Raw genomic sequence first — 22,912 nt, 5'->3', positions numbered from 1 at the left:
TATAATATGTGAAACTTAATCAATAAAACTGTGTGTGTTCTGAATGCTCTGCCAACCAGCTATTGCTACACCTCCCTCCTTGGGCCTTCCTATGTCCTGAGACAGAACAACATAGAAATTAAGACAATTAATAACCTTACAATGACCTCTAGGTGTTTGAGTGAAAGAAGGAGTCACACATCTCTCATTTTAAATCAAATTTTAGAAATGATTAAGTTTAGTGAGGAAGGCATATCAAGAGCCAAGGTAAGTCAAAACTAAGCATCTTGCATTCAATAGTTAACCAAGTTGTGAATGCAAAAAGAAAGTACTTGAAGATAATTAAGAATCCTACTTCAGTGAACACACAAATAATAACAAAGTGAAACAGACTTATTGCTAATATAGAGAAAACTTCAGTAGCCTGGTTAGAAGATCAAAGCAGCCATAATGTTCCCTTAGGCCAAATCTAATCTAGAGTAAGGCCCTACCTCTCTGTCATTCTATGATAACTAAGAGAGGTGGGAAAGCTGCAAAAGAAAAAATGCTGTAGAATTTAGTTCATGGGGTTTAAAAAAAGAAGCTGGTTTCATTACCTAAGTGCAAAGTGAAGAAGAAAGTGCTGATGTAGAAGGCGCAGCAAATGATCCAGGAAATCTAGCTAAGATAAGTATAAGAGTGGCTACATTAGTCAAAGTCAATTTTTCTTAATCCATTAAATCCAACAGAAACTTAACACGTAATGTAATATGTTGTTTAACAATCACAGCTTGCAAATATTCAAATGTCTTTATTTCTTCATTAATATTTAAATGTATTCTAAATTTACTTGACCAAAATAATTAATTATACATTAAGAAAGTCTGTGAAATATATAATTTTATGTGAGTAACAGATATTATTGTAGCATTCATCCAGGCTAGACTTCAGGCCTCAGTATTACAGTTCAAACTGCATGTTTGTTTGTTTAACACAAAATAGACATTAGGCATTTCTCTTTACTTAGGATACTAATCTAGCTCCTTCTTTTTAACTTCTACCTGTATTCTACTCATTTATTTTATTAAGAATTACAATTACTTGAACAAGTATTTTTTCTTTTATTACACAATAACCATGCCTCTTACTTTAAATTTGTATGGCTCTTATAGTCTAGCCTTAACCACAAATACATAGCTATAACATAACAATGAATACTCTCATTTTTGCTACATATAGTTTGTTTTATTATAAATTCATCGGCTTATTAATACTTTCACCATAAAAGATGTGGAAATTTTCAGTGAAAGGACCAAGAACTCCTCAAAAATAACATCTCACTGAATCAATGCAATGCTGTTTGGAAACACAGAAGCAGAAGTGGCTTTTTTTCTCCCCTTAATAATGTGTTTCACTATCTGCCCCAGCAGAAGGGACAAAATGTTTATTGTTATTTAAGGATTCTAAGTTTGCTTCATCCATGACACTTCCATTTTCTGATGCATTGGTATCTTTCTCTTGAAATTTTTTCTTCATGGCATAAATTAATATAATATATAAAACAAGTGCTGAGACTCTTAACACTGAAGACAAGCCCAAGTAGACCTTTCTGTGGAAATAGACAAAATAAAACAATAAATCATTTTAAATTGTCTATAATAACTTACAACATTTTCTCCAGTATCCGGATCCTAAAGAAAAAAATAAAATTAGAGATAAAATATTAAGACAATAATTCTAATAATTATTTGTATTGGGGCATAATGATAGATATTTTATTATTATAATAGGGTTATGAAGCCATAGAAACTATGCTCCAGTTGCCTCTGACCTTCTTCATAGCAGGAGAAAAATATACAACCCAAGCCCTCTTAAGCTATCCCGCCCCACCTACAGCTGGGAGGAGAAACTGAGAAGTATGCTTGAAACTTATAATCCAGAGGTTACTGGATTATAACTAAAATAATTAAACCTAAATATAGGCCTGTGGAATGCTACCCCTTCTCCAGCACCTCACACCATATTAATAAACTTATCAAAGCAGTTCCTTTTACCCAATGCATTATGCTTAACTGTAATGAAAAAAATTGCCAGTCATACCAAAAGTGAAAAAAACTTAGATTGAAAAGAATAAGTAAGCTTAAAACCAGATCTAGATATGTCAGGGATGTGGAAATTTTCAAAATGGAATTGAAAACAACTATGATTAACATGTTAAGGGTTCTAATTGATAAAGTAGTGGGCATTCAAGAACAGATGGGCAGCGTAAGTATAAAAATAAAAATTTTAAGACTCCAAGAAAAACGCTAAAAATAAAAAATTTTGTAGCAGAAATAAAGAATGCCTTTGATGGGTTTATTAGTAGGTAGAACACAGCTGACGAAGACTCTCTAATTTGAGGATATATCCATATTTTCATTTGCTTTCCAAAACTGAAAAGCAAAGAGGAACAAGACTAAAAAGCAAGCCAATTGATATTATATAAACATTTTGAGACAATTATATAAGTGTGTGTATGGAAAAGTTAGAAGGAAAACAAAGAGAAAAGGAGCAAAATAAATATTAAAAAAAAATAATTACTGGCCAGGTGCAGTGGCTCACACCTGTAATCCCTGCACTTTGGGAGGCTGAGGTGGGCGGATCACTAGGTCAGGAGTTAGAGACCAGCGTGACCAACATGGTGAAACCCCATCTATACTAAAAATACAAGAACTAGCCAGGCGTGGAGGTGGGTGCCTGTTATCCCAGCTACACGGGAGGCTGAGGCAGGAGAATCACTTGAACTCAGGAGGCAGGGGTTGCAGTGAGCCAAGATCACGCCACTGCACTTCAGCCTGGGCATCAGAGTGAGACTCCATCTCAAAAAAAAAAAATATATTACTAAGAATTTCTCTTAAATTAATGTCAGACACTAATCACAGATTCGGGAACCTTAGAAAATGCTAAGAATTTATCCTTTGAGTTACAAACAATTCAACTACACTTCCTAAGTTATTTTAAAATATACAAATAAGTTATTACTGATCAGAAAAACTACCTGTAGGTGTGTTATTTTCAAATTACAGAAAGTCAGAGATAAAGAAAACTTTATCCTGAAACTACCCAGAAAAAAAAACAAATTTTATCTATAGGGGAGAAAATATGTCAGGCTTCTCTTCAGAAACCATGCAAGCAAGAAGAGAGTGGAGTGAAATATTTAAAGTCCTAAGAGAAAAAATCACCAACTTAAAATTCTGTACTCTGTGAAATTCTTTTAAAAGTAAAGTAGAAATAAAGACATTCTCAGACAAACAACAATTGAAGAAATGTTTTTCCAGTACATCTTCTTTGTAAGAAATGTTAAGAGAAGCTTTTTAGAGAGACTCATATAGGTTGGAAACTTGACATACACAAAGAAAGGTAAAATAAAAATTCGTAATTATATAGTCATATAAAATCAGAGTCATAGAGACTATTCAGCTGACCACAACAGAAGAAAAAAGAATAGAAGACAAAAATAGGTCAAAGAACAAGTATAACTAATAGAAAATAGTAAAATTATGATCAACATTAGTCTAACAACATCAGTAGTCACTTTTAATGTCAGTGATCTAAATCCACCAATTAAAAGACTGAATTTGTTAAAGGATTAAAAAGAAGAAACAAACTATATGTAGCCTCTGAGAAATCTACTTTAAAGATGTATAGATTAAAAGTAATTAGGTGCAGGAAGATATATCATGCTACCACTGATAAAAATAAAAATAGTCAAGTTCTTTTCAAGATGGCTGACCAGGGACATCAAATTACAGTTCTCCTCAGAAAGAAGATCAAGGTTACTGGTGAATAAGGAAGTTCCAAATGAAAAACTGAGGAAAGAGAGCCAGGAACTGTTAAAGTGCCCATAAAGAAGAAGCTGTGGTGCAGTAAAGAAAAGCAGTAAAAGTCTGGCAATAATCAACCCCAGAGAACCCTGTGAAAACACAGCTAAAAGTGCTTCTCTGCTCCCCTCACATGTCTGATAATCTGCTGACCACCAAATTGTTGGGAATTTCCTCTGCCCTCTTGACCCAGGGTAATGCTATTGGTAGCAATTTGGGAACTCCCCAGGGATAGACAAGTGGGTGGCCAGCCTGCACAGGTACGGCTGCACCACCTTCCCATCTGAAGGAAGGAGGTGCCACACTGTTTGTGCATCTGTGGTATGCCACTGCCCTGCCTGAGGATTCTCCATCTTTGAGCCACCACACCACCAAATTTCTGGCAGACATATCCAACCAACTTCTCTGACTTTGGCAGGTACAGGGGTCAGTGGACTTTGGGGAAACAGCAGGACCTCTGGAGATCTAACTCTCAATGCGTTCTTCCCCTAAGAGAGTGGGGACTGTAGCCCACTATAGCTTTCCTTGGGACAAAGACAACATGGGTACAGCAACAATTACTAAAGGAGGCAGTACCAACACTCAGGAATGAATCTGGATAGACGGTAATTTCCCACCCTCTCCACCGTACACTGTTGTGGATACAGCAGTGGTTCTTCCTGCTGAGGACTGGCATGTGTGCACTCAGATAAAGCATCTTTTATGTTTTTTGCAGGAGTTGCAGCCCAGATAAAAGTGAGCCTGCACTGCTTGGGCTTACATGAAGGGCGGGGTCCAGCTACCCCTCCCTACACATAACAGTAGTATCCTGGCAGTGGAGGACAAACCGGTCATGGAGATGCCTGCTCTGGACTTGGGAAAGAGGCTCCACCCTGAATCCATTTCTATGATAGTCACTAGAGGGGCATGCCTGAAGCCTGCAGCTGCACTGTGGCCAGGAAACAGAGGACAAGGACTTTGTGGACTGAAGGTCACGAGCCCTGTAACAGGGGCATGAGAGTGAGGCAGATTATGTTTCTGCCAGCTGAGAATGAGAAACTGGTGAACCTCCCCGGCCCATTTCCACCAAATTTTACATACCCATACATGATTTCTTTATACCACATCCCATCAGGGCCAGGGAAAGTGCTTCAACTCAATTTCAGTCTAACTGAGGACAAATTGGCTCTCACTCTTAAGTACCATCTACTGGATTGCAGCCTGAACTCTCCACCAAATTAAAAACGTGCCACCAGAAGAACTTAGATAAAATTCCTGAGACCTCCATACCCTCAGCCCCATAAGAGATAGTGTGTCAGATCATACATCCAATACATCACAACAACAAGTAACATCTAAGAAAACCACTGCACAGAATCTATCCACAACCAAGGGAACCCTACTAAGCCTCGGCCTTATGAAACCCGGAAATGAGGCCAAACCATCATGCACAGCATACACCACAGTCATATCCTCAAGGGAAGAAATAACAAAAAATTTAAAATGTCCTATTCGAACAACAGAAAATTCAAAATAACAAGTGTCAGCTTTCTCAAATGAGAAGAAATCAGCACAAGAACTCTGGCAGAACAAATAGCCAGAATATCTTGACAACTCCAGAGGGTCACACTAGCTCTCTAGCAATGGACATTAATCATATTGAAAAGTTTGAAATGACAGATAAAGCATTCAAAATATAAATTGCAAGAAAACTTAATAAGGTCCAAGAGAGAGTTGAAAACCAATAAATGAAACCAGAAAAACAATTTAGGATATGAAAGGTGAGATGGACATATTTAGAAAAAAAAAACCAATAGAACTTCTGGAATTAAAAAAGCTACCAAAAGAATTCCAAAATACAATCAGAAACTTTGACAATAAATTAGACTAAACATAAAAAATAATTAAAGATATTTGTGATAGTTAATAATGAGTGTCAACTTGATTGTATTGAAGGATACAAAGTATTGATCCTGGATGTGTCTGCGAGGGTGTTGTCAAAGGAGATTAACAATTGAGTCAGTGGGCTGGGAAAGGCAGAACTACCATTAATGTGAGTGGGCACCATCTAATTAGCTGCCAGCATGGCCAGAATATAAAGCAGGCAGAAAAACATGAAAAGACTAGACTGGCTTAGCCTCCCAGCCTACGTCTTTCTCCCATGCTGAGTGCTTCCTGCCCTCAAACATCAAACTCCAAGTTTTTCAGCTTTGGGACTTGAATTGGCTTCCTTGCTCCTCAGCTTGCAGATGGCCTATTGGAAAACCTTGTGATCTTGTGGGTTAATACTCCTTAATACACTTTCATGTAATATATATATATATGATATATATGAGATATATATATATGATTGTGTGAGTTAACACTCCTTAATATGCCATTATATATATAAAATCATATTATATATATTCTATTAGTTCTCTATATATAGATTATATATAATATGATATATAGGATATATATAATCTAAATATGTAATTATATATATAAAATCTATGTATATCATATTTTATACATATATATATATATATTCTATTAGTTCTCTATATATAGATTATATATAATATGATATATAGGATATATATAATCTAAATATGTAATTATATATATAAAATCTATGTATATCATATTTTATACATATATATATATATATTCTATTAGTTCTATCCCTCTAGATAACCCTGACTAATACAATCTTGAAACTGGTCTTTCAAATTAACAGTCATAAAAAAAAAAAGAAAACAAGGTAAAAAAGTGAGTGATGCCTTTGAGAAACATGGAGCTATTTAAAGAAACAAGACGTATGATTATTAGCACTAATGAGAGAAAAGAAAAATTAAGCAACTTAGAAAACACAGTTGTGGGAATAATTCAGAAATTAAAAAATAATCTTGCTAGAGAGCTTCACATCCATATACAATAAATTCAGAGAATACCTATGAGATACTATACAAAACAACCATTCTAAAGGAATATAGTCATCAGATTGGCTACGTTCAGCACGAAAGAACAAATCTTAAAGGCAGCTAGAGAAAAGGGCCAAATTATTTATGAAGGAAATACCATTAGACTAAAGGTGAACTTCCCAGCAGACACATTGCAAGCTAGAAGAGATTGGGGGCCTATTGTTAGACCTACAAAATAATAATAATAATAATAATGACAGCCAAGAACCTCATAACCTCCCCAATGAAGATTTGTAAATAAAGTAGAAATAAAGTATTTCCCAGACCAGTAAACGCTAAGGAAATATGTCACCACCAGATCAGTTTTAGAAAAAATGCTCAAAGGAGTTCAAAACAGGAAACAAAGACCGATACTAGCTACCATAAAAGCACACATAATTACAAAGCCTACAGATCCTATTAAGTAACTACACAATGGCATCTACAAAGCAACTAACTAACAACAGTATGGGAGGTACAAAGTCTCACATATCAATATTAACTTTGAATGTAAATTGCCTAAATGCTCCATATAAGAGACATAGAGTAGCAAAGTGAATTAAAAGAAAAAAAAGACAACCTTCTGCTGCCCTTAAGGAATCCATCTCATATGTAAGGACACCCATCGACTTAAAGTAAAAGGATGAAGAAAGATCTGTCTTTCAAATGGAAAGCAAAAGCAAGCTGAAATTCCTCTCTTTGTATCAAATAAAATAGACCTTAAACAAACAAGAGTGTCAAAAAAAAAACCCCAAATAAGTGCATTATATAATGATAAAGCATTTAATTCAACAAGATTTAATTAATCTAAATATATACACACTCAATACTGAAGCAATCATATTTATAAAATAAATACTACCAGACCTAAGCAAAGAGATAGAAAATAATACATTGAGAAATAAGCTTCCACACCAGACTGACAGCACTAGGCAGGCACAACATCATGGCCAAAAGCTAAAAAAAAAAAAATTCAACTTGAACTAGACTCTTTACCAAGTGGATCTAATAGATTTCTAGATAATACTTCACCCAAAAATCAGAGAAAATGCATTTTTTATCTGTTTATAAAACATTCTCTAAAACTAACCACATTCTAAGTCATAAGTCAAGTCACAATACATTTTTTTAAAAATCAGAATTATAACAAACATCTTCATGAACCACAGTGGAATAAAAGTAGAAATCAATATCAAGAGCAACTCTCAAAACTACACAATTACAAGAAACCTATATAACTTGGCCCTGAATTACTTTTGGGTAAATAACAAAATTAGGGCAAAACACAATTTTTTTGTTTTAAACAAATGAAAATCGAGACAAAGTATATTAAAACCTGTAGGATATAGCTTAAACAGCGTAAAGTGGAAAGCTTATTGCACTAAATGCTTATGAAATTGTCCCTGCAAAATTATAACTGAGACAATGAAAGAGATCTGATCTAACCAACTCCATCTTGCTTCTATCCTCCAAGCTGTTCTTGTTCATTTCTGGGTGTAAGCCAAATTAATTCTGGGAGAAATTTAGTTTACAGCTTTGAGTTTAAAACCAAGACAGTAACAGTCCTTTCCCAAAACAAACCAGCTTCTTGCCTGGGAAACAGACTACTTTTGTAGGACTAACAAATTAGTCAAAAGATTAGAAACTACGATTTAGGAGTAATGCATCTGGAGGCTACAAGATTCTGACTCTACCCAAATTGCTCCTGAGGATAACAGCACTATTGTAAAACCTAAGATCAATGCCTGATATATTTTGCAGATCCTGAAATTCACAGATGAGCTCACACCACCCAGACTGATAAACTGACTTATCTCAAGCTGTGGCGCCCTCCCAGGAAGTGACTCAGGACAGTATCGACACCCTATGATTTCATCTCTGACCTGACCAATCAGAACTCTTGACTCACTGCCCCCCACCTACCCACCAAATTATCTTTAAAAACTCCAGTCCTCAAATTCTCAGAGAGAATGATTTGAGTAATAACAAAACTCTGGGGTCCTGCACAGCTGGCTCTGCGTGAATTACTGTTTATTGCAATTCCCCTGTTTTGATTAGTAACCTCTTTCTTGATAAATAAGCTCTGTCTAGGCAGTGGGCCAGGTGACCCCATTAGGTGGTTACACACTTGGGGTCTCATCTGGGATTGCCCTTGTGCCTACCTGCCCGTGGTTCAGTAGCCCTGCTCTGGTGATGGATCCAGAGGTCAACTCAAGTGACTGCCTAGTTCTCTTGGACTGTGGGCTGACTCTGGCACTGTCTCTACTGGCAGGGTGCTGCTGACGCAATGCGCATGGATTTAATTGCAATGGAGAAATCGTTCCTGGAAATAATGTCTGTCTCTAAACTAATTTGGTGAGTATTCTAGGCACTGCCAACACCTCCTTCCTTCTCCCAATTGGTTTGGCTCATCTGGGGATCATGATTTGGCTTCTTTAGGGGCCTTGGTTTGGCTCCTTTGGGGCCCTTGGTTGCTTTTTTTTTTTTTTTGAGGTCTCAGTTCAGCTCTTTTGGAGGTGTTGGTTAGCTCTCTCTAATTAGTAGGAACAGTCTTGGTTCAGGAGATTTCTCTTCAATCAAAAAGATTTCAGGGAGATTTCTTAGGTGGAGAATAGAAGGTTCGTCCGGGAGGAATACTCGGAATTCTTGGTTAGACGTTGTGGTTTGGAAGGTCTTCTGTCTGTCTTGTTTTTGTTGTGTGTGTGTTTGTACATGTGGAGGAAACCTCTAAAGAAACTACTGATGGAAGTCTAGGCCATCTAACTCAGAAAACCCTCATTATTTGTCTGGTCACATTCAGTGAGTCCTGAAGGAAGCTCAAAAGGCCTGACTTGGGGTGACTGTTCACTTGTTCATCTTGCCCAGAGAACTGAATTCCCAGTTGGAAGTTATCTCTCCAAATCTTGAGTGGCTCAGAGATGACAGGGACCAATGAAAGAAAGTTTGAGCCTTGCCAGGTCAATATTGGGTGCTGAATGAGGTGACAAATGTCTGTTTTGTTATGTGTATTTTGCTAGGCTGGGGTGGAAAATGTTAATTTGATTCCTCATGAACCCCATTGGGCAGCATCTTGCAAAAATGAGAAGTTTTTGCCTATGGTTTTACAAAACAGAAAAGGATAATTTTCTTTTGTAAAGTGGCTTGGCCCCCAAAGCTACAGTGCGATGAGTAGGGTCATCAAAAGCCACTTCATTCTTCTGGAAGTGCAGAAAAAGGGAACCCGGAAACGTGGCGTGCTGGCAAAAGGGGTAAGAATTTCTTACCAGCCATGCTTCTGGTCTCTGTCTCTGTCTTTCTCTCTCTTTCTCTCTCTCTCTCTGTCTCTCTCTCTCTCTCACTCTCTCACTGTGTGTGTGTGTGGTCTGATTAATAGAAAAATGAATTTTTCAGACTCGTCTTAGGCTTTAGCAAATGTGGTGTACTTTGTCCTAAGAATTTGTCTTTTAGTGTTGTTCTGTAATGGAGAGGGGTATCATAGGAAAGAATGTAGAAAGTAGCCTTAGGATTCCTATAAGCCTACTTTTTAAGCCAGCCTTTCAGGCTGGTCAGTTACAAATTTTGCTGTGTGTTCCTGAAACCTATACTGGACGAGATTTCCCTCTCATCTTGTTTTATGTCCTTGGGAGCTTGACCTTGTAACCATGTGGCAGTACTTACTCTTGGTCTCTGCCATCTAGAGGACAGGTATTTTGTGGTTAATGTTAGCCCTAAAAATTATCTTGAACAGTTAAAAGCCTTTGCAAGCTTGAAATTGGTTGCACTAAAATCCTTCTGGGAAAGGTAATGAAGACTAACCAATGCTGTAGCTCAGAAGCTAAGGGATTGTCTTTTCACAATAGTGGCCTGGGACTCAATTCTTGGCCCAGGGAATGAGTGCTTTCTGATTTGATATTCTTGTGACTTTTGCCATTTGTTGATTCTCTACTCCTCCATGACCAACTTCTGGCTTCTCTTCTTGAATTTTCGTTTCTCTGAGTTACCTTTGAAGATTCTAGATCTTGTAAAAACTACTCACCACCTATTTGAAAATACTTCATACACTCATGGTTAAGTTACAACCTTAGTTAAGGCTTATATATTTCACCTAGGTGATTACTATTTGCAAAGAAGTTCAAAAACCAGAAATATTGGCTGTTTGGCCTTGCTAAAGTCAGATAACAAGAGATATAAAGGATTTTTTTTTTAAAGGACACTATGGCTAAAATCACCTTAATTAAAAATGGATATCCAAGTGCTCTCCCTCTCTCTTTTTCTCTCTCTCTCTACACACACACACACATATATACATATATGTGTGTATATATACACACACATATATACATGTATATAACGTGTATATATAGCATATACATATATACATATGTGTCTGTGTGTGTGTATATATGTGTGTGTGTGTGTGTGTATATATATATATACACACACACACATACACAAGGCCTTTGTGCTTTTTCTCTTCTTAGATCTTGTTTTTGGAGAATAAGTTTTTGTTTGTTTATTTTTTTCTCACTTGAGTGAATTATTTCCTCAGTCTGTCTTTTTGCTACTCTTGATGCCCACATGAAAGTAACTAAGTTGATTTCTGACAGACTAGAACCCCTTGGGAAAAATGGGGGGTACCATTTTTGGGAAAAAGCTCTGTTTTCCTCATGGAACCTTAGGCATTGAAGGAAGATAGTACTCTCTCAAAATCAAAAGTTCTTCCCTGTTTTACGTTATATTACCTGTTGTTTTTGCCTTCCAGCTGTGCCTGCTTATTAGGCCCTAGAAACTGCTTGCTTTCCTGGCCCTTTACCTCAAAGGTTTCCATGCTGAAGCCACTAATTCAACTAAGAAACTGGTTAATAAAAAAATCTTACAAGTACTGAATCTTTTTCTGTCTTTTTGTGTATTTATGTGTGTTGTGTGTGACATTTATATATAAAAGAGCTCTGATTAATTGGCTTAAAAACTAAGCACTTAAGTCAAATATTTAGTCAGAGAAATAGATACTTTAATGCCTTTTGGTTCACATGACTTTAGTAATCTTTGGGAAATAAAAACAGTTATAAAGATTATTGGCAAAATAAAAATGTCTTCAAAATTTCAACATTTGATTACTTTAGAACCATTAGATTCTAGGTAAGGCCTGAGGGACATGTTGAGTGATCTATGCTACTTAGCTATTCTGGAAAGAGTCAGACCTTATTTGCACTTCTGTCTGGTGTCCTAGGCTCCATAACAAGGATATAATTAAGATCACTAATTATCAGGGTTTTCACCAAAAATAGAAGTTGCTGAGTTAATATTGTAACGTGTAATTAAGATTACTGGAGTAATAGTTTTTCATGCAAGCGTGCAAGGAAAGCAAACTGTGTTTTTGGTAAAAGATTATAAGAAGGCTTAGAAATGTTGTTTTTGCCCAGTTTAGAGGGCTAACGGGATGTCTTAAGTTCGAATACAACTAAAAGTTTGAGCAAGTTGTGAAAGGTTTGTGAAAAATTAATCTTGTAAAGGAAATTCTGTGTATAAACGTTAGCTAAGTTAAAGGGGTATTATTCAGTTTTCCATAAATTGAACAGTGTAATAAAAGTATGACAGGGTTTTCTTAAAGCATTGTTCTGCTGTTTAACAAATAAAAATTGTAAAGGGATATAATAAGCTTATGAGAATGTTACCATATGCTCAAACTAACTAAAGTTATATAACTTGGTTTATAGGGTTTTTGTTTTTTTTTTAAAGAATTGGGTTTAACATTAATAGTACACTATGCAAAGGTGAAATTTGACTTTCTCTTCTGAACAAAATTTTTGTGTAATATTAAAAGATAATGAAAGGATTTTGTTTGCCTCTTTGGGTAAATGGCAGGAAAAAGGGAAGAGTGGAGAGGAAAGAAACAGATTCAGGTGGCCTTATGCTCTTTTTATTGGGTCTTGTTTAGAAAGATAATTCTCTCCTACATCAATGAGTGCAGGTTTTTGTCTTTTTAAAATTGTTTTGAGTTACCACTTTGACTAGATAAATAACCTGTGATCCTATTTTATGATACCCAGTGTTTTAAATCTTTGATATTTGACAAACTTCCCAAAATTAAATTATAAGTTATGAGTATGTCTTTTTCTGACCTAATTAATTGCTTAGCTATTAGGTTTACTAAAGTCTAAAAATGGCATATTTATTTTATTTAGTACAAAAATCATACAGCAAGCACTGCCAAATATTAAATTGTGTTTGGTTTTCTTTGGACTCTATTTGTATAAATAAGTTATTGGTATATGTTCCAAAATAATGAGGAACTCCTAAAATTCTGATATGACTTACTGTTATTCATAATTAAACTTGTTATGTAAAATTGTTGTATGTCACAGAATTAACAAAATTCCTAGTGAATTGTGATTTTAATAGTGGCTTTCTTATGTTTTTTATCCACAGATAATTATTTTGTTTTGATCCTTTTCAAAAGGCAGTTTAGAATCAGATAGAGGACTCTGACAGGTACTCTTGAATGCAGGCCCCTGATAACTTTAGAAATTGTGCTATTGGAATAGAAGAAAAAAACACAAACTTCTAGGACTCTCACAGAGAGCTGAGATGTTAAACATTGCTAATTCATTTGTTTTTCAGAGTCAATAAACCTTTTTATTTTGAGTATTTACAACTTTTAGCAATTGAGTAAAGTATGCTCCTGGGAGTAAACTTTGGAGCATATTGCTTTCCCTCTAACTAATTTCTCCAGAATTTAAAAACTATTTGTGAGTATTCTCAACTTATGGCAGTATACTTATTTACATAAGTGCAATAAGAATATGTTTTTTCTTATAACAGGACCTAACTGGATAAACTGGTCATTTTACCAAGGCTTTAACTGGAATGGAATACTTTCTTTGAGGAATAGAAGTTGACTTATAGATCCAATAAAAGCCCCTGGGAAAAGCTGGCCTTATATCTTGTCTGTGCGTTCTCTGTACAGTGTTCCTGACCTGTGATAAGAATGTCCCTTTCTTCTTGGCACATTTTATCTTGGGACCTTGAGAGGAGGAAAAATTACCCAACTCCTACAGGTATGTGATGGCACAAAATCACAGGTCAGGAACACTGTACAGAAAACCTGTGGGACTTCAAGGCTTTAAAATTAGAATATAATGTTCCTTATAGAATAAAGTTTCAACATAGCCAATTTTATAAAGGAATCTATATGACAAATAATTATTCCTTTTGCTACTAACTCTGGGAAGAACTTCGTTTATATTACAGAGATTGAAAAAAGAAACAATAAAATCCCTTCTCTAAAACAAGCCCCTTCTTGCCTGGGGACTAGACTGCCTTTGCAGAACTAACAAATTAGCCAGAATATTAGAAATTATGATTTAGGAGCCATGTAGTTGAAGGCTGCAAGATTCTGACCCTACCCAAATTGCTCCTGAAGATAACATCACTATTGTAAAACCTAAGATCAGTACTTGAGACATTTTGTAGACATGCAAGAAGAAATCAGAGAAAATAAAATGATAAATATGTCAAGATGTACAAAGACTGACCCTTTAAATCTTAATGTCTTGGGATGAGCATAAATTAAAGTACATAAGAATAACATATATACTATATATCTATCTTATATATGCATATATACGCATATTAAATATATATAGCACACATATACACTAATGTTATCACAATGGTCTTTGCAGTATATTAAAAATTTGGATACTATAACAGTTATTCAACAAGAAGAATGCATTAATCAATCAATTAACATAAAAAATTTAAAAATTTCACTTTAGTTCTAACTAAATCTTCACTGAACTAAAAGGAACTAGTATGGCTTAAAAATAGTTTTAGGGTCTTTTTATACTCAAACCATTATAAAGCCATCTCAAAATGTTACATGAATACTTGAAGTTGTGGTCATTGCTTTGGGGAAATTCTGAGGAGCATCTTGCCAGGTGTTCTGGAAATAAATGATGAGTTCAATAAAAAACGAACACATTCTTAAAAAAAGTCATTAAGATAAATATATGAAGTTTTCATTTGTAATCTCCTTTCATTTCTTTCTCCCATTTTGTGAGAAATTTTCTATCATTAATATTTAAATAAATTTATGAGAATGCCTATGGGGTACAATTCTGGAAAAAGCTGGATCATTTTATCCATTGGGGATTTTAGATAGTGAATTTACACATTAAATGGAAGGAAGTCTTTTTGGTAAATTTGATCCTAGGTCTTTACTACAGAACTAATAAATTTCCTCCACTTTCATATAAATGATAGCATGTTCCATACACATTCTTCATGGTTCTTTTTTTTCATACAAAAATATGTCTTGAAGAAGGTTCCACATTAGTAAACAAATAATTTTTTCTTCTTTTTTCAAGACATCAGACTATTCATTTTCCTGCAAGTAGAACTGTAGAACTATTTATTTAATGACTCCCTTATCAAGAGATATTTAAGTTGCTTCCAATATTTTGCCATCATAAACAATGTTGCCATACATATGTATGTAATCTTATATATGTGCCATTTTATCTATTTGGGAGTATAGCTATCTGTAGGATACATTTCTAGAAGTTTGCTGCTAGCTCAAAGTTCTGTACTTTTGCCAATACAATGTCTACTTAACATTTTTGATTGTTGAAAATCTGGGTGAGTTTTAACAGCAATCCTGTCATTATCAATTAATTTGAGCATCTTTTTATATATTTAATAGCCATTAGTGATTATTTTCTTTGGGAGATATTTGATTTTTTTAATAGAACCTACTTTTTACAGAAATTTTAGATTTATAGAAAAACTGCATAGAAAGTATGAAGAAGTCCCATATACTCCCCGCCTCACACACAGTTTCCCTTATCATTAATAGTTTGTATTATTTTGTATTAGTGTGGTAACTTTGTTACAATTGATGAACCAATATGAATGCATTATTATTAAGTTCATATTTTAGATTAGTTTGCTTTTTATGTGGTTTGTATGTTGTATGTGCATGGATCTACAGGTTTGACAAATACATAACATCATGTACACCATTATAAAATCATATAAAATCATTTCACCACCCTTAAAATGCCCTGTCCTCCACCTACTCATCCCTGTCTTCTCCCCACTGAGCTCCAAGCAACCACTGATCTTTCGTTGTCTTCACAGTTTGGCCTTTTACAAAAGGTCATATAGTTAGAAGCTTCTTTAATTTTTGTTAATTTTTCTTTTCTTTTTTTTGAGACAGAGTCTCGCTCTGTCAGCCAGGCTGGAGAGGAGTGGCATGATCTTGGCGTACTGCAACCTCTGCCCCCTGGGTTCAAGGGATTCTTGTGCTTTAGCCTCCCAAGTAGTTGAAATTACAGATATGCACCACCGTGCCTGGCTAATTTTTGTATTTTTAGTGGAGACAGCGTTTTGCCATGTTGTACAGGCTGGTCTTGAAATCCTGGCCTCATGGATCCTCCCACCTCGGCCTCCCAAAGTGCCTGGATTACAGGCGTGGGCCACCACACCAGGCCCAGAAACTTCTTTAGACTGCCTTCTTTCACTTAGCTACACGCCTTTAGTTTCTTTCTCGTCTTTTTGTAGGTTGACAGGTCACTTCTTTTTATTGTTGAATAATTTTCTATTGTGTGAATGTACCCCAGTTTGGCTCTCCATTCACCTATTGAAAGACATCTTGTTGGCTTCCATTTTTTCATATTCAAGTGCAGGTTTTTGTGGGGACATGCTTTCATCTAACTTAGGTAAATACTTAGGTGCATGATTACTTAACCATATCATAAGCCCATGTTTTCCTTTGTAAGAAATTCCAGACTGTCTTCTACCATGGCTCTATTATTTTTTACATTTTCACCAGCAATGAAAGAAAAATGAAAGGAAATTCTTGTTGTTTTGCATCTTTGCCAGCATTGGATGCTGTTTTTGCTGATTTTTAAGAGTTCCTTATGTAGTTAGGATATTTGCCTGTGTCTGTGTCACAAGTTGCAAATTATTCTCCTAATTTATATTTTCACTTTGAAATTTGCTTTTAAAAGTTTAATGATGCAGATCTTATAAATATTTTGTCTTTTTTTTCTATTGTAGTTCTGGGCATTTGGGTCATACTTAGTTTCTGCTTCATAGATAATTGAAAGAAATTATACTATGAGTTTTAATACATATAGTTTCACATTTCAAAGTGTATAATTTGTCAATATATGAATTTGAAATTAGTTTTTTTAAAGACGTAAAGTATAATTGTAGCGTTTTGTTTTTCCAGATGCCCATGCAGTTATCTTCGTGTCACTTATGGAATATCTCTCCCTGTGAATAGAGTAATATAGAAACATATTTTCCTTTATTTCTTAATTGACATATGTCCAGAGCCCAAGCTAGTCATTCTGTGTCTTTCTAGAGAAGTCAGAGGCAATTGAATACACACAAACACACATGCACACACACACACACACATATATATATTTACATGTGCATATTTATCCTTATATATACTAACATGAAGAGAGTTTTGGAAACAAAAAACATTCACATACGAATCCTAGTCATTTTCTATTATCTCTAATTTTTGACAAGTTGGTTATTATCCTTGAATCATAGTTTCTTCACATATAATAGAATAGAAGAAAATATCCATGTCCTATAGTTTCTATGAGTACTAAAATGAGATACCAGATTGCTTGATACCATAGTGCCTGCAAAGTAAGTTTTCATTAAATGGTGGCTATCATTATTAATATTATTATATAATGAAAATAATATTCTTTAGGAATTAATATAGTCAAAGAGAAATTAATGAAATATATTTATGACAACTTACGAAAATAATGTGGAATTATATATCCTACATGACCCACGTGTGCCACAGTTGTTGGTGGACCACTTCATACATGTTGTATCTGTCTCTTATACACATCTAGATGTGTATAAGAGACAGCGCTTACCCTTCCTCCTGTAATAGGAGAAGAGAAGATGTCAGTCCAGGGAACATATTTTAAATGTAACTGTATGATATTCCACATTGATACATTTTGATTAAATAAACGTTTAAAAATTTGGAGGATTTATTTATTATTCTGTTCTGCATCTACCCAATAATAAAGGTTATTTGAAATCTCAAAGACCCGAATCATGTAGTAATGTCATTGATGCCTTCTACCCACTTGTACCCTCCCTACATACATGCCTGTACACTCTGTTCTTATGGTAGCAATTAACTTAAGCCTGAATGGTAAAAAGGAGAATGTTGTTAGTAAAACTGGGAAGTTATGTTGGTTAATACGGGACTTTTCTTAGGCAAAGAAACCTGAAATGGAGTAGAATTACAATTTTATGGGGAAAGGAAAAAGATCTTGGCTCAACTGCTGTAAAGGCAGACTTTTTTTTTTTTTTTTTTAACACTATTTTAAGAGAATTTAAAAGTGAGTGCTTCATCAGAACCCCCTCCCCAGATAAGTATAGGCTGAGCTTCAGGGAGTGCTTAGCTTTGGGCAGGCTCTACTTTTCTTCTGGGCTCAGATGTCTAATTCCCACTTATTGATGTCATTAGAGGTCATAGTCCAGTGATTTTCTACTAATTGATTTTGTGCATTTGTAAATACCTCCTGAAGCAGCTTAGGCTAAGTTAGGGGATTGTGGTACTAAATTTTGTTTGTGTTAGTGTTCTGATCACAATGATGCATAAATTTTCAGTGGTCTTTTTTTTTGGTTAATTTTTATTTGGAGCTCATGATTTTGCAGAATGCACGGACAGATATGCTGTTTATATAATAAACTGTTTATATAATAAGTGTCCATCTGCTTCCACTGCTGTTTTAATGAACTCTGAGATTGACTCCTGGTTCTAGGCAAAGGTAATTTGATAAAGAATTTTAGGGACATGCCAGTAGAGAACTATCCTTCAGACGGTGCAACTGAAGTATTCATAACTTTACTTTGTTCTTTTTTTGTATTGTGGTGAATAATTTTCAGAGTTTATTTTGTCATGGAAAAAATGACAGTGATTGATGTATCACAATTTTACTTATTCCATTTAGTTTTCATCAGTCTTAATTTTTTGAGAGTGAGAAATCTTAAAATGACAAGGGACTGAGGCTAATGTATCTGAAAAAATCTGGTACTGAGGAAATGGATGAGAAATTTTCAGGTTTCAAAAATCACAGCCACTCTTTGAAAAATGAAAAATATATGCTAACAATTTATTTTCCCCACATAATGCCACTGATTTGAACAAATGTAATGGATTGTTTCAAGTAACAAATTTGGTCCTAATCACTACAATTTTAAAACTCATAACCTATTTTTTTTTTTTTTTTTTTTTTTTTCTGTCGCCCAGGCTGGAGTGCAGTGGCCGGATCTCAGCTCACTGCAAGCTCCGCCTCCTGGATTTACGCCATTCTCCTGCCTCAGCCTCCCAAGTAGCTGGGACTACAGGCGCCCGCCACCTCGCCCGGCTAGTTTTTTTGTATTTAATAGAGACGGGGTTTCACCATGTTTGTCAGGATGGTCTCGATCTCCTGACCTCGTGATCCGCCCGTCTCGGCCTCCCAAAGTGCTGGGATTACAGGCTTGAGTCACCGCACCCGGCCTCATAACCTATTTTCTAAATGACTTTTTCACTATATAGACCTTCCACAATTTACACGTTTATTGCATTCAAGACAATTGTTTGTGAAGTGGAATTTTTGTACTAAATGCGTATTTTTTCCATTGGTGCATTAGGTTCCATCGTGCCACAGATTGGATACATCGAAATAGGATACCCAGAATTAGTATGGTGAAACTCATTTTTTTTCCTATTTTCTATTGCTAAAAAAAATTTTTACTGCATTCTCTTCGTCTCATTTCTACATATCAGAAGGAGTACTAACAACCCAGGTGTTACTTTAAGCTTTTGTCACCCATGTTCTAGCAGTGAGGCATCCCCATTGAATCTGAAGGTAGAAAACTGCCAGGATGTACAGAGTCTGGGAGATTAGAGACACACGAAAGGGAATGGTGGGAAGAAAACCAATGGAATACTATAGCATCTCATCTCCTCTGTTTTATTTCCTGTATATTTCTTCTTTTTAACTTGGAGGATTTGTGACTTTATCATCAAATACGCTTCTTAGACAATTTCTTCATTGTAATTTGGCCATAGCCTGGCCAGATTCCCATGCTTCCCAAGCTAGCTTTAGGCCTTGCCTAAATCATGCCTCAGTTTAGAAGTTAGGCCCTTCACTCTGCCTACTGGGAGGAAATATTCTTATTTTTCTAAAAAAAGAAAAATTTGGAGGACCATCTACCTTTGTGTTTGAAAGAGTGTAATATAAATACAATAATTCCTTAGTCTTAACAGATTAACTTTACGTATAATTAACAATCAAATTCTCTTTTAGGTCACTCAATTTTACTCTATCTCTTATTGTTTTTATTTATCACAAAATAGAAACGATACTAATTTTATTTACTATCACAATTAAAGATTCATTACATTCAGTCTTCAAGCCTTGACATTTATATTTATAACTTAAATTTAATATATGTGTGTGTGTATATATATACATTTTTCATCATACCTAGTGCTCGTATAACCATTGAGTGGAAACCCAGTGCAAGTGATTTCAATTCAGGTTGAACAATTCTGAAACAAGATAAAGGCAAAGAAACATTAAATATCATTAAAATATCAAAATGAAACAACATTAAAGCCTTCTCCTGTGTTGTTTTTCTTCATGATAGAATTAAGTTCTCAGTTGAATGGCCCCATTGTATAAAGTTATATTTCAATTGTTTTAAAAGGCAAACACTTCAGCAATAATAACAATTATTACCTTATTTATTCAATGCATCATGATTTCAAGATGGCTTTTCTATCTCTTCATTCAGGTCACTCAAAGGACTTTCAACGCATAATATCTGAACTAGTATCTCTTACCTATTTTCTCATTTTTTTCTATTTTCTTAATTCCGATTTATTTATCTTTCTAGTGCTTCACACTTACTCTGTATATTTACTCACTTATTTGCTTATTGTTTTTTCTGCTACATACATTCATTCCTTCATTCCCCACCCACACTAAAAACTAATAAAATTCTATCACTTTCGTTCACAGTTGCATCCTCTGTGCATACAACTCTGCCTGACACACAAAATGAATACATATTGAATAAATGGATGTCCTTCTGCCCACTTAATCAAGTTTAAAAAATAGCTTCACAGTCTAACCATTAGAAAATTATTAACAAACTGAAATTTATATTTTTGTTCTGTAGTCATATTCACAAAATGCTTCTTTCAATAAAATCAAAGGCTAGCGAGAGTTAAATATTTTTGACAAGTTGTAATGCTGATTTAATCAGTTTCTGAAATAGATATGATATTGTTATCATCAATGATGGAACACTGTTTTTTAAAACTCATGAGTTTAAAATAAAAAGCTAAAACCTGTTGATATGCAAACTATTGTTGAATTTTAAGGTATTTTTAGTATGTTAATGAGTTTAATTTGGCAAATATGAAAGACTTCTTTTGAGTAGACAACATTTTATATTGAGATGGAGCTATATCTGTGGAATATTTAGTATAAATAATTTGATAAGATTTGCAGTCACAGTCAAAATTAAACAACTGTAAATTCAAATTACAAGTTGATATTAATGTTAACAAATGTTAAAATGCTTTTGCTTTTTTCATCTCTACTATGTCATGCTGTTTGCTGACAGTGAACTTGTGATCAACTGTGTAGGTTTTAAAAGTACAGTTGAATGTTAACCCAGGTCACTATACTTACACACATATATTTTTAAGATCTAAGACCAATTATTTACATGTTTTATCAGTTTTAGGTGATTGAATCAAGTTGGCCAGTAGGACATGCATTAACCTGTACCCTGCCTAACTCTCCAATCTTATCATGTGTCACAACCTCTCATTCAGTATGTTTCAATCTGCCAGCTTCTTTTCATTTCTCAAACACATCAGCTCTTTCCTGTGTTAAGGCGTCAGCACCCAGACCTTCTCCCGGAAACCCTTTGATTTAGCTTTTTCTTTAGACCTTTAGAATAAATGTTACTTATTTTGAGATGTACTCTGATTCCTCTTCTTCACAGCTGCCCCCCACCCAATCCTAAATTAACTTTCCCTTTTGAATCTTTCTTTTTAGGGAAATCTTTTTCCTGATGAGCACTCAGAACAATTTATAAATATGTTTTGATTTTAAGATTATTTATCTCACACCAGTCTTTCCTGTAATTTTGAAAGTTGTACGACAACAAGTATCTTATTGGTTTCATTTACCATGTAATATTCATCAAGCATTGTATCTTTTCTAATGAGCCAAGAAAGGAATGAATGCTTCTGTGGATTTTCTTATTTTTCTACAAGGATATTATAAAAGTCATGATGTGCATGGATTAAAAACTTTGGAATGTTATTATCAAATGGAGCATATTTTCTATCTAGTTTTCAAATGCTTTATTTTAGTGAAATCAATAGATTTACCCTGACAGACCCATTAGGATGCAAGTCAACTCAAAATTCAAAAGGTTCTTTTAGAATCCTAGGGAGATCCTTTTACAACTGAGGCAATTGCCGGTCTATGTCATCAGCTTCTTAGTAAGAGAAGAAAGTATGGAATCTGGACTTTTAATGGAAAAATTAGAGGCAAAATTATTAATTATGGCCTTGAGAGTTCATAGTAATTTTAATAAAATGAATTCTCAGAAAATTAAAATTTGACAAAATATGAATTTGAATCCCAGTATATTATGTAAAAATATGCATATCTTTAGGTCATTAGGTGTGTTTATAGTCTCATGCATATGAAAATATTTCTAAAAGTCATACTTACTTAACCATCAGCATGAAATATGAGGTGCCTCCAAGTGCAGAGAAAAATAAATTCAAGACTTGTATTGCAACAAAAAAGTAAAATTTCGTTATACAAGCATCACTTCTTGGGCATTCACCCAAATGGGCTGAGTAATTTCTGTTCTGGAGACCAGTTACTTCCAAACAACTACAGTTATGAAACACCTGAAATGTTGTGTATAAAATATGACATAAGAAACCTGGAAGACACAACAGTGCTGCAAATACATTGCATTATATCCAGTGAAGTCTCACTTGTTCAAACTAATATATTTACAGTTTACAAAGATTCTAAAAATACAGTTGCTTAACAGATAAAATGTAAAATAGTTTTTTGGATTTCTTTCTATATAAGAAAATGTAAT

The 22,912-nt window shown here is 34.6% G+C and overlaps 1 protein-coding gene across 1 annotated transcript in view; it reads right to left on the bottom strand.

The window, feature by feature from the left end:
• Positions 1 to 867: 867 nt before the first annotated feature.
• SLCO1B1 (solute carrier organic anion transporter family, member 1B1) overlaps positions 868 to 22,912 on the bottom strand; it is a 116,265-nt gene continuing 94,220 nt past the window's right edge. Inside the window, exons 12-15 of the mRNA XM_011969465.1 lie at positions 22,528 to 22,712; positions 20,220 to 20,318; positions 17,514 to 17,594; positions 868 to 1,567 (exon numbers count right to left, since the gene is read on the bottom strand). Of these exons, the coding sequence (XP_011824855.1) occupies positions 1,357 to 1,567; positions 17,514 to 17,594; positions 20,220 to 20,318; positions 22,528 to 22,712 (576 nt within the window). The 3' untranslated portion in view covers positions 868 to 1,356. The remainder of the gene's footprint in view (positions 1,568 to 17,513; positions 17,595 to 20,219; positions 20,319 to 22,527; positions 22,713 to 22,912) is intronic.

This window comes from Mandrillus leucophaeus, unplaced genomic scaffold (genome assembly GCF_000951045.1).
Source record: "Mandrillus leucophaeus isolate KB7577 unplaced genomic scaffold, Mleu.le_1.0 Scaffold892, whole genome shotgun sequence".
NCBI lineage: Eukaryota > Metazoa > Chordata > Mammalia > Primates > Cercopithecidae > Mandrillus > Mandrillus leucophaeus.
Note: the sequence above shows the minus strand (reverse complement) of the source record. Positions and strands in the feature narration are given on the sequence as shown.